At 36.5% G+C, this 12723-nt stretch overlaps 1 protein-coding gene across 2 annotated transcripts; it reads left to right on the top strand.

Annotated features, from left to right (window-relative positions):
* The first annotated feature begins 5243 nt into the window (after window positions 1-5243).
* LOC149010782 (uncharacterized) lies at window positions 5244-11917 on the top strand. Of its 2 annotated transcripts, XM_089164134.1 has the most exons (7): window positions 5244-5564; window positions 5656-5694; window positions 5789-5842; window positions 5944-5997; window positions 9669-9722; window positions 10213-10284; window positions 10436-11917. In XM_089164134.1, the coding sequence occupies exons 1-7, from the start codon at window positions 5505-5507 to the stop codon at window positions 10550-10552; spliced, it is 450 nt and encodes a 149-aa protein (XP_089020260.1). In that variant the 5' UTR covers window positions 5244-5504; the 3' UTR covers window positions 10553-11917. The 2 variants fall into 2 exon arrangements, with proteins under 2 accessions (XP_089020260.1, XP_089020261.1); XM_089164135.1 differs by lacking the exon at window positions 10213-10284.
* The last annotated feature ends 806 nt before the right edge of the window (window positions 11918-12723 follow it).

Genomic DNA, 12723 nt, shown 5'->3' with positions numbered 1-12723 from the left:
TATCAAGATGTTAGGTGTAGAAATTAATGATCCTCGTTGGTTCTTCCTTTACTATTATATAGAAGAAGTTGGATATAGAAAATTTAACTCTCCTTCTCTCTTTTCACAATCTTCCTCGGAGGCTTGCTATTGGATGGCTCCATTTACGAGGGTGATAGGAGTTTGTGCCATGTGCCACCTTGGGATGTGACCTGTCTCTTTTTGGGAAATGACCAAAAGCCATATCCAGAAATCTCACATACTGCTCATATCTTCTGAATTCAAGTTTACAAACTTATGCTCTTTGATTAAAACACATAGGTACCATTCCCATTAAAAATAAAAAGGCCATTATATTTAATGGTCTTAAGAGAATCAATTTCTAATGTGCTTTTCTTGGAAATAAATCACGACGTGTCATGTTCCATCTGTGAAGTGGATGCCGACAAGTACTCCGTAGATTCAGGTGGGGTTTATCCCCGCCAACTAATTGGCATACTCTGGTGGATTCCTCCTTGGCTCAGTGATTCCTATTGAACCGTGTGCCTTGATCTTCTTTTGGTCCAACGGTTTAAAAATAATAATAATAATAACAATAAATAAATAAAACTAAACATGGAAGTCATAGGATCCAAGCCCAGGTGGACTCAACTTTCCACCCAATCGGATTTCTGGAATCTTTGATTGAATAACTTCACCTCCCCAACCCCCTGAAAAAAACGGAAAAATAAAAATCAAACCAAACATGGAAGTCGTAGGAACCAACTCCCGGGTGTACTCAAACTTTTCCCCCAATCGGATTTCTGGAATATATTTTCGTGTTGTCTCCAATTACCAGGTGAACTCCACCTCGTCCCTATTAATGTCATGGCTTTTCCACCGTCTAGTGTACTCCAGGGTATAAGTTTGTAAATTAGAATTCTAAGAGCTTTATAAGGGTAAAATTACAATTATAATTGGTATAAACGTTCGATCGATTCTCAACTTTGATTATTTAAAATTAAATAGAAAGAATTATTTTTAGTTAAGAATGAATATGTCAAAATAAAAAATCGATAAAAAAAATAATAATAAACATTGAGAACAGAACATTAACTTTTAAAAGTGAGAAAATGGAGAAACAATAGAATTTTTACATTAAAAAGAAAAAGTTTGTTTAAAATTATACCTTCAATTTCCATTTGGATTTGAATGGCGCGTTTACTAACGGACCAAGGAACCATTTTTGGCATTCTTTTGTCCTTAGAATGCCAAAGAACAGTAAAAAGTGTTTGGTAAAATAGGCTATTCTTTTGTTCTTAAGATACGAACTGATTCAATTTTCTTGTCTGATAAGATTTTTTATAAAATAACTTTGACTTGTTTTGTCATTCTCAAAAACAAAAAACAATTTCTACACATTCATCCCCCTAAAAACCCTTTGGGCTGAAATCTCTTATAAAAACTTTGACTTCTTCGTCATTCTCAAAAACAAAACGATTTCTACTCACTGTCCTCTACCTATTGATTCGACGATGCTCAACGTAGATTGAGACTCAACTTAAGAACGACAGATGAAGCCAAGAGGATGAGTTCTCTGTCCGTTCACCTTTTTACTTTTTTTATTTTCTTTTGTATAGTTAACTTCTTTTTTGGGTGTCAGTTTTGTATAAGTTTTTAAAAAAATAACTTTGACTTGTTTTGTCATTCTCAAAATTGTGCTCAAACTACCTTTTTGATAAAAAAGCTAGAAAATGAATCTCACAAAGAACATTAGTTCTTCAAGCAAAATCAATAATTTATTAAAAGAAAAGTCTATTGTGGATTTGGGAGTGTTTTCATTCTTGTAAGTAAAAATATCATCTAAATGAATGCCAAACACATCAATAAATAAAAATGAAAAATGTCATATAACGAGAATGAGAACAAATTCAAGAAAGACCATGGATTGGGCATTGGATTATAATCTCATGGGGATATATATATGGCTTTGAAAGCTAAGGTTCCCTGTTCATTTTACAGAACGGCCCAACCTGATTGTAATGGAATTTGGGTTCTGTAGTCAAAGTTCACTGTGGGCCTTAATCCATTCTCACTTGGGCCTGGGCTTGGGCTTTTCATTATGGAAACAATATGGGTTTCTGCGTTAGCGGATTTGTAGATCGAAGGACAAAAAAGGTATAATAATTTCTCAGTTTGACTTCCGCAATATATCTGGATATATATGGAAACTCATGAAATCCAATTTCCAGTTGAACTCGACATTCCCAGAATCTGTGTTTGAGTGAAAATGTAAGTTCACTCCTCCTCTAACTCGGTACTTTATAGTCTATAAGTAGTTATCTTTTGTTCCTTCAGTTTCTGCCACTTCATTCTCTAATATCTCGATTGAATTGCTGCGAATTCTGCTCCGCTTTGCTGCAACTATTGCGAATTTTGCCTTGCTTCGCAATTACCGCTTCTTTATCTCCAGGTATCTCTTCTATTATTTGTTTAAACATCCTCTCAATCCCTATTATGTTGTTAACTTCTATATTAAACAATATTTGAATCTACATTGTAAATTTATTTCAGTTAACAAAAATACTAAGTAATAACTATGTTACTATTTGCTTAAGTTCCTAGCTTCTCACCGAAAGATTTTGCTTGGGAGCATTGCCTAAGTGGCACTTTTCTTAGCAGCCAACGGTTTGATTTTAGTTTGAATGTTTAGATTAAACCTCCACGGTCCATTAGGAGCATGAGCGTTGTTCTTCTTCTTGTTCGATTGATGCTTTGCTTCTTTTAACAAGGCGGGTGTTTCTCATCCAGGCCTTGCGTTGCTTCTTCTTCTTCCTCTCTTTTTGACGATTTAGGGTTATGTTTTTAGGTTTTGAGTCTCTGTGTGAGTGTCTCTTTGAATTCTATATTCACTGTTGAGTTTATTTCTACTGCCGCCGGAGAAGATGGGAGGAATCAACTTGAAAGATTCGGTTGAATTTGTTCATTGTTTAGTATTTGTTTTAGTTTTTCTTAATAATTTGATACATCGGATTGTGAATTTGGGGTTACCAATCGGCTCTGAAGTTTTTTTCCGGCTCCGACTTGTTTGACTCGAAGTATGAACGATTGAGTAATTTTCGTATTTTCTGCTTCGGTTCATTCTTTTAAGTATCTGGAAATTTTAATATCTCTCGCTACCAAAGTTCAGATTAAATTCATTGCCCTTTCAAATACTCCAATATTGATTTATTAATTTTTATTTCGCTACTCGCTTATCTCCAATATGAAATCATTCAGTTGGGAAATATTCAAATTGCTTCTTCTAAGCCCAATGCTCTCTCCAATAGTTCGTTTGGTCGATTAGCATAGGTTTGAGTAACTGTTTGGGGTAGGTGAGAAAATTGGTTTAGTCTCACTTAGGTTGGTGTTTAATGTACATGCTCATAATGGACAATGGAGATTTAATCTAAACATCAAAATTAAAATCCAACCATTGGCATTGCTCACAAGCAAAATCCATCACGGAACCATCTTTTAACTTTCTAGCTTTATAGCTAAGGGTTTTTTTGTATGATATGAAAGTCTCTCATCATTCTTCTCTTTGTTACAGTAACTATATATGGATTCAGAAGGGATTCTTTATGAAGTTTTTTCAAACTTGCCAGCTAAATCCATTGTACGATGCACAAGTGTTTCCAAGACATGTTCTAGCTTCCCTTCAGAAAATTTATTCATAAGAAAACACTGTGAACAAGCCTTATGCAAAAAGGATTCTGGATTCTTCATCCAACAAGATATGTTATGCGGAAAGGTTGAATTACACAAGATATCCAAAAGTGAGGAACATAAGAAAACTTCAGATGACTATGGTATACCTAATACTGCACTCCAATTCTTGTCAATGAATAATATTATTATGGGATCTTACAATGGAATTTTAGTGTTGAAGAACACGGAGTATCAAGAGAGATTGGTTCTGTTCAATCCTGCAACCCAAAAAACTTCCAGCATCCCAAAAATGAGGACAATAAAAAATATAGGTATACATATAGAGACTGACGGCAGCTCTACCGAAAAATTCCCTGATAACTACAATGTGATCATGGTAACACGTGCAAAATATGATTGGTCATTGAGCAGTTTTTATATGTATACAAAAAGTCATGTATGGGAAAAGATTGGCAATTTACATACTGGTGCTCGAAATATACGATATGATATGCCAGTATATTGTAAGGGTGTATTGCATTTTATTTCGACCACAGGGAGTTACATAGCTAAAACAAGTCCGTATTATAAACCTTACGTTGTTGCTTGCGACATCTATAATCAGATATCGTGGAGGTTCAAATTACCAAATGCGGCATTAAGAAATTTTCAACATCTAACTTGCGAAATGAGGATCTTCAAGTGGGGCAATAATTTATCTTCTTCTTCATCACAGTCATCTATTTGTTTGGTAAGGTTGATGAAATCTGTTTTCATGGCATGGGTATTGACTGATTATGATTTTGGATCATGGAGTTTAATTTTGAGAGCAAGAGTTAAAGCAATGATAGCAGAGGAAGAAGAGCCAATCATATGTGGGTTCAACATTATAAATGGAGAATACCTTTTGTTTGCTACAGAGAAAAAGATTTATCGTTACAAGTTAAATCTAAATTATGAAGAAGTAATCAGATCCCCGGTTACAGCTGAAGAGATCTCTCTCCATGACCTTGGTGAGATGAGGCATTTACGAATCATTCCTTATGCAAACACTCTTCGACCTTGTGGAAGTGAAGAGCATCCATTGAATGAAATACTCCCATCAATCATCTAGGACATTTATTTTGTCTTTTAGTTTTATTATTACATTGTCACATTCTTTGAAATTGAATGTGTACATGAAGTGAACATAAATTGTACGACATCATCAAATGGAGAGTATTTTTTGTCATGGTTTGTGTCAATGACTTTTGTATTGAGCCGAGAATGCTGTACTAATTGCACAAATAATTTGTTTTCCTTTTTTTTTTCTTTAAGAAATTTATTTTTCAGTTTTGGGTAACAATAATAGTTTACATATTAGGTATATTATTATATCTGTAAGGATAAAATAGTAAAAACGAATTATATTGTATACAAATATACAATAGAGATATCATATGAAATCCAGGTGATAACTTGTACCGTATAGATATCGTATGGTATCAGTATAAAATACGTGTACCGGGTACTTTGCCATGTCATGACTCATGAGTGAAGTCGCGAATCGATGATTCTAGATTATAGATTCAGTTCGCCCGCTCAAATCCGTCGTTTTTAATGAAATTTGAATCAAACCCACTTCACTGTACTGTAGAAGTTGAAGTGTCTTTTGACTTCTTTTAAACTTCGAACGCCGATCTCCATCAAATCTTCCCTTCGTTCGAATCCGATTCAGTTCCTGTTCGTCAAGATCTGTGTTCATTTCTAGAACGGAGTGAAGTTTGAAGAAGCTCTTTGACGACGGAGCCCTAAACCCTAGATAATCACTTGCCGATCAACGAGTCGTCCGTACATATTCGGATCGAGCGTCAATAATGGCAGATTCTGATCCTACTTCGGCTCCCGCTACTGCTGCTGTTGCACCTCTTTCGTCGGTACTGTTTCTCCTCTCCGAAAATCCCTAACATCTACTTTTCTCCTACTGTTTGTCTACTGTGACTAATGAGTGGATTGTTTCTGATCCAGAAAAAGGAGAACTTGGCACCTATAAACTCAAGGATCGCTGTACGTTGTGGATTTTGTCTCTGTTTTTCTTTTCCTTATTACTAATTGAATAGATCTACATTTTTAATCTTCTCGAGCTCTTTGCCGTTTTCAGGAATTGAGTGAATCAAGGTCGGAGCTCCTTACTAGGATTCAAGGGTTGAAACAGGTGATTTAGTTTTTCATTTTTATTTTAATGCAACCACTTTTTCTCCGTTTCTCCTATGCACACGCGCTCTCGTATTTCATGTGATTGTCCTGTGCTCGCAGGACTTACAGAATTGGAGGTCGAAGTTAGATACTCAAGTCAAGGTCTATCGAGATGTGAGTAATGTTTGTCTCAACAAGCTGTGTTCTCTGCTTTGGACTTTCCAATATAGATTCTGTTGTCATAGGATTGTTTTCCTTCAAGTTTCTGCTATTTTAGGAAGTTGCTTTTGCCTAAGGTGATGATGAGTGAACAATATCTGTGGAGAAGAGCAGTTCATGAATGTGGATATTTGCAATTCGGACTCAAGTCTTCAGTTCTGAGGATCTGCATTCAAAACTTCTCCCTCACTTTCTGAATAGGTCCACACACTGAGGGAGGAGAGGTTCTAGTGCTGGATCCTCGGATCTAGAGACCCTAAATTCTGAAGTGCAAGTGTCCACATTCATGAACTCTCCAGCTATTTGTTGAATTTGTGATGGAATACGCGTTCTTGACCCGTCATCATAGGAGTTACTCTGTATCCTCTCAGCTAGGAACTAGGGTTCATGTTTGAGTTTACTTCTACCTGGAGGTTGGGCATGTGTTCCTCCTTACCTATGATGTAGTAATGAATTTCATCATAAAGCTATGATCCCAACGGCATGACCGCCTTTAGGTCTTCTTAAGATAAGATTCTTTTTGATTCCTGACACTCTTGATGGTGTTCTCAACATCCTGCTGTAGGATGGGAATGAAACTTTTCCGCTCCTTATTTGCTGGGACTTTTTGAGTATATCAGTTCCTTTTGCATGTTGGTATGATGGATCAAGCATGACTTTTAAATTTAACTATTCTTCAGTTTCAATTATGATGTTTGTTTGTTAATTGACGTACTTGTTTATTTAATTCCAGCCTGACAATAATATGCACAACCACCTAATCCTGGCTCCTCCTCGCTGCTTTCCCTCTCTTCTTTATTTTGTTGTGTCCTGGTCTGTAGAAAATGCACAGTCGTTTCTACCATGTCTATCGGTCTTGATTTGCAAAGCATTGAAGTTAAAACTGGCTGTAGTGGTGGGATTTTCTCTTGGCATAATTATACCTTGTATTTATTTCGTGGACTCTGTTGTATATAGAGATCTGAGTTTGGGAGTAAGGTATGTCCAAAACTGAGGATATAACAACTTGTTGAGGAAAAGTTGATGCCATAGGGCAAATGGGGCTTCATATGCTATCAGGGCTTCTTGTATTGACTTTTGAAAAGAAATTTTAGGTTTTTCAGTAATGTCTTTCTTTGGAAATCCATGACTCCAGAAGTATGAAATTACATTATGAATCTCTTGTACTACATGGTTAAGTGAGTAGTTTTAGTCAAACGTCAAAGAAGTGATGAATGGATATGTTAATCTTTAGGCACCAGTTTGTTAGAAATCTTGATAATAATATTACTACACTGAATAGAATGTTAACTTGTGCATGGATTCCTTGTAGAAGTAAAGAAAGATAGCTTCAGGTGCTCGGGGTGTTAAAAATTGTGAAAATATGTTGTGTGAATTGTGTTCTATGCACAAAATTTTTTCCAGGTGACCAGCACCCTTCCATAATGCAAACAGACAGAATGAGCTTTTGTCATCAACAGTTATTGGTTTTATTATGCTGGAAGGTGACAGGACTGCAATAACTGGATTATGTTTTATGGAGATATCTCTTTACATTGTATAAAGAGAACTGATTGAGAAGAATTTGGATACAGAATGTGAAATCAGCTGGGGGTTGACAATTTAGTATGTTTAGATTGCCTGTTATAGGAGGTAACAATAAGGGTGTAAAAAGTGCATGAGATTCCTGCAGCTGTGTGGTCTGGGGAGCGTCATAAACTCATAATATGCACAACCTTCCCACTGCTTTCTCGGAGTGGCTATTTCCGAGACTGAAACTGTGGCCACTTGTAGGAGCAGTAAGTCTTCTTGGTCAAGCTTTTATTGTTACAGTTTAATAATAAGTTCTGCTGGCATATATGTTGCCTGGAGAATACTCAAAAGCTGCAGCAAGTAGATATTTTGATGTGGTTCAGAATCTGAAAACCCTCAAAACTCTTTGAGTATGATAACCATATGGTTAGAGTCATGATTGGTTTAACAGAATAAAAAAAAGCCCCCCCCCCCCCCCCCCAAAAAAAAAAAAAAAAAAAAAAAAAAAAAAAAAAAAAAAAAATCCAGAGTTTTAATCAGCTTTAGAATAATGCATTAAACTAAAAAATTTCCCCAACAATGCACGGGGAATGTTATTATGAGGGAAGTATTTTTACAATTTCGGGAACAATTAAAGTTACATTTTGGAGAGCAATTAAGGAATACATGTTAGGTTAGACATTAGAAAACTGCAACTTCTCAAAAACAAGTTAGTATGTGCTGGACAATTAGATTCGAACTAGAAAATGTATAATTAATTAAACTGTGGATGTTGTGATGTGCTAATAGCAGAGAGACAAGAAAACAGGGCAAGCCAATAAGGTTGATGTGGGTTTCAAAAATGATAGCTAACTTCAGATGAAGTGAAACTTGGGTTACATACACTAGAAGGCCAAGTGAAGACAATATGTTTAATTTTAGAGATCAGTGAAGGGAAAAAATTGCGTTCTTACGTAAAATAGAAAGGACAAAAAATGTGAAACAGAGAAGACATATAAAGAAGAGTTCAGGGTGAGCACACCTGATTGAGAGTTGGATCTTGGTTTGATCTCTGCATTGACTGTAACTGAAGGTTTTGAAAATTGTACATAAAGCTCCTTGCTTTGAGATAGCCCCCAGAAAACTTTTAGCTTTATTGCCTCTGATGTACAAGTCTCTTCTCAGTCATCATCAAATATAGTATTAAATAGTTGTTGTTTTGAATTCCTACCAGTTAAAGGGAAGGGGTCTCTTTGGGATCAAGTACTCCTTGAAAGGGGTATATGTTCCTTTACAATTTTGATCATAGTGTCTTCTGCCTTAATCAAAAGCCAGAAGTTTTTGGTTGTTTTTTTTTTTTTTTTGAGGGGGGGGGGGGTTGTTAGAGGATAAAGTAGGAATAACTGGGTGAGCAGAGCATCAATCCAATGTCTGCACAAGTTTTTGGCTCCAAACACCCCCCCAAAAAAAAAAGAAAAAAATTCTGTCAAAAAGAGATTTTTTATTTTTTTTATATTTTGTGCTGGAATTAATATAAATACTGCTTCCTATGATGTACTCCAGAGTTCAGCCTTCTTACAATTTGCTCTTTTGACTGCCATATTTTCCCTAACATATATCCTGCTGCTGGATTTATATGCATGTTGATTGTTTTTGTGCTTGTATCAATTCTTTGATTGCTTCGTTTTCTCTTCACTTTATATGAATGTCTCTGTTTTCATAACATCCTTTTGTTAAGTCCTGTGTGAAATTGTTGAAGTACTGTACTATCTCCAAAGAGATTGAAAGTTGGATTACTTGTTGAATTAGGTCATTCTTATCTGAACCTACTGAGTCCTGAAAACTGCCTACACTGTAATTTGCCCTGAAATTTTGTGATTTTTACTGCTTGAAACTCTGTTTGTAAGTTTGCTTGGTTGCTCTTGTAAATCTATTCAAATTATTAAGCATAAACTGGGACCAAGTTACCTAGAACCCTTATCATAAGCAATAGCTCAACAATTAATCCTGCTTGTGTGAATTTTACCATTTTTCTTTCCTTATATAACGATTTATTTTAATGTTTTTTGTCTGGTTTTTTCCTCTAACCTCAATCATTCATGGCTGGAAGTTATGAGTTGTCAAATATAATGCAGGAACTTTCAGAGCTCAAGGAGTCTCTTAATGTGGAAGTGGAGCAGCTTAGATCGGTGAGTCCTCATGATTACTGTTGCGCCTTTTATATTTAAAGTTTTGGGCTTGGGTGTCCCGAGTGGCTTACCCACCATTGAAGGACATGCATCTAGTTGTGCTATGTGGCAGGTCAGATGTGTTGAAATGTTGTGGGCTAAAAGCCCAGTGTTAAAAGCCCAGTGTCTCCTGCTCATGTCAAGTTTCAACCCATCATTGCCGGCTAAGAGGGATGCGAAATATGGCATTGAAAAGTCTAGGGCCATGGGGTAAAAGTGCATGCCATTGTTGTGGTAGGTTATATGAAAGGATTTGAGTTCGAAATTTGACATGTGACCCATCTGAACCATTCCCTAAATATCTCAGGTTGAAAGTTGCCACATCACTCTTCCACGTGGCAGAACTAGGTGTGCCGGTCAGATTCTTTTTGTTGATTGCAATCCATCATTAAGATATTGTTGCATTTAGAAATATTTTTAAATGGCCTATTGTTTCATTAACTTTAAATAGGAATTTCAAGAACTGAGGACCACTCTTCAACAGCAACATGAGGATGTGACTGCCAGTTTAAAGAATTTGGGGGTATTCCATCTTTAAATGCTAATCCATTTATCTCTCTTCTTAGTATATATTCTTTTTTGTTTCCAAATCTATGCTGTTAGGTGGGCTAGTCGTTGCTTATCAATTTCAGTCTTAACATGTGTGATATTCTAATGATTTTGAGATCTTTCAGTTGCAGGATTTGTCAGGAGCTGCCAAGGAGGATACTGAAGATGCACAAACAGAAGGAAACACAGAATCAGTAGCTGCTACAAATCCTACCTCGGTGGAGCATGGCCAAGAAAATTGACATCAAATTTCTATCTTTAAGGGCAATGCTCACCTCCTCAGGAGCCTGAATTCGCTATTCTCTGCATATGGTAAGGGCTCCTCAGTTTTCATTGCCAAGAATGAAAAATTATGGGTTACTTGTGAGTTTGATGGTTGTCATGAACCGAGTACCTATGTATATTAATTGCCAAGGGAGTTAAATTTGCCAAATGTTTTTTACATTCAAATGAAGCCTCTGCTTCAGATGTGAATTTTTATTTTAGCGTTGGATACTTGAGCGGTTGAGCCCCTCCTCAGAAGTCCTTTATCAGAGGCAGTTTGATAATGGGAATAAAGATGTAACTTAAGCCAGTTTATGTATGGTACCTATTAGTTTTGTCTCTGTCTTCCCTTTGAGATGATCACCTACCTCTCCTACCTGGTATCATTGTTGCACCTCCATTAGTGTTGTCTGTTAGTATATTATTTCACAAGGGTGGAAGTTTAAATTTTTAAGTCAGTAGTCGGTTCTCTCTCTCCTCTTATGCAGCTGCTCACTTCTCTCTCCCTGCTTCCCACCATGATTCTATGAGAAAGGCAATGACTAATTTCTTCCAAGGCCAAACTGAAGGGGAGAAAAAGACACTGGATCTCATGGACTAGGCTGCGTCACTCAAGAAAAAGGCGGGCTGGGTTTTCGCTAACCTGTGCTACACACAGTAGGGCCCTTCTTGCTAAGGTGGCCTAGCGAATATGGGCTGAACCAAATTCCTTCCGGGTCCCTTTCATTAAATTCATTTACTTTCCCCACTCTGAGTTCTTAGAAGCAGGTAATCATGGACCTGGAGAAGCCTACTTATTGGGAGGAAAGTTGTCAAGGATGAGCTCATATGGAAGGTGGGTGATGGGCTATCTATAGAGATTTGGGACAATAAATGGGTCAACTACCTACTTTGATTTTGTATTACAATTTAAAGCCCTAAGCCTCAAAATTGTCAAGTCTCTAAGGTGAGGGATCTGGTGGATCCTATCTCTTGAGAATGGAAGCGTGATCTGGTAAGCTCTCTATTCTCTGTTCCTAAGATCATCAATTTCCTTTGGAGATCTAGTTCACAGGGTACAGCTACAGGTGAAAACTTGCTGAAAAGAAATTTCACTATTGATCCTAGTTGCAGGAGATGTGGCCTCCAGATAGAGACTATGGAGCCATGTGCTGTTTGATTCCCAATTTGCAAGAGCTATTTGGTTTGGAAGCAACTTAGCGTTTCTTGTACATCTTGAAGACTCTTCGAAGCTAACCGTCCATCAAGCTGACTCTTGCAAATTTATTTGTTGATGCACTCTATTAATGAAGGATACTTACAGTGTGATGTTGAAATGGACTCATTAACCTCTCTAATTTCATTATGGATCATCCTCTTCTTCACCCTCAGTTGGGTATGCTTAGCATTGTCGAAAACATTCGTAAGATTAAAGAGGGCCACGTTGGCTTTCATATCTCTGTAATTTCCAGAGATGCGAATCAAGTTGCTGATGCTTTGGCTAGGAAAGCTTTGTTCCAAGCATGTAGGGCAGTTTAACCCACTTCCAATCCTGGCTCCTGGGCCTTTGTTGCGAAGATGTGGTGCATCTCATGCAGTTCTCTCTCAATAAATTTTCTGGTTACCCAAATTTTTTTTTTTATTATTTGACAAGGGTGGTCCGCCTGTACCTCAGCACCTCTGGTCTCTGCAATCTATATACGTTTTCCATTATGATATTCTGGTAAGGCCGAAAGAATCCCTACAGTAGTGCAGCCCTTCTTTTCGAGATAAATTGTGGCCACCATTAGTTCCTATCAAAATCCAAAAGGAATGCTCCACATGCCATGGTTTTGGATCTCTATTTTTTAATTTTTTTTAATTGTCTATATTGTCTTTTTTTTTTATATATATTTTTTTATTTTAAATATTACTTTTCTTCAGTAAAAGTTAAGATTTAAAGAGAGAAAAAAAGGACCAGATTGCTCATGACATGTAAGGATCTCTCCAAAAATGTTAAAAGATTATCATCGTGACAGTAAAATGATGCATAGAGGTTATAAATTTCCTTTGATTTTATTTTTCAAATTAATTTGAAATTATTTTTATTATTTATGTTATTACTTGAAAGTCACATATCTTGGGTTAAAATGATAAGTTTTACCTTTATTGAAGTAAAAAAAAAAAAAAA

Source organism: Hakea prostrata, chromosome 7, assembly GCF_041222555.1.
Source record: "Hakea prostrata isolate BN-2017 chromosome 7, UWA_Hpros_2, whole genome shotgun sequence".
NCBI classification, from domain to species: domain Eukaryota; kingdom Viridiplantae; phylum Streptophyta; class Magnoliopsida; order Proteales; family Proteaceae; genus Hakea; species Hakea prostrata.
The sequence above is the reverse complement of the archived record's forward strand: the minus strand, read 5'-3'. Positions and strand labels throughout refer to the sequence as shown.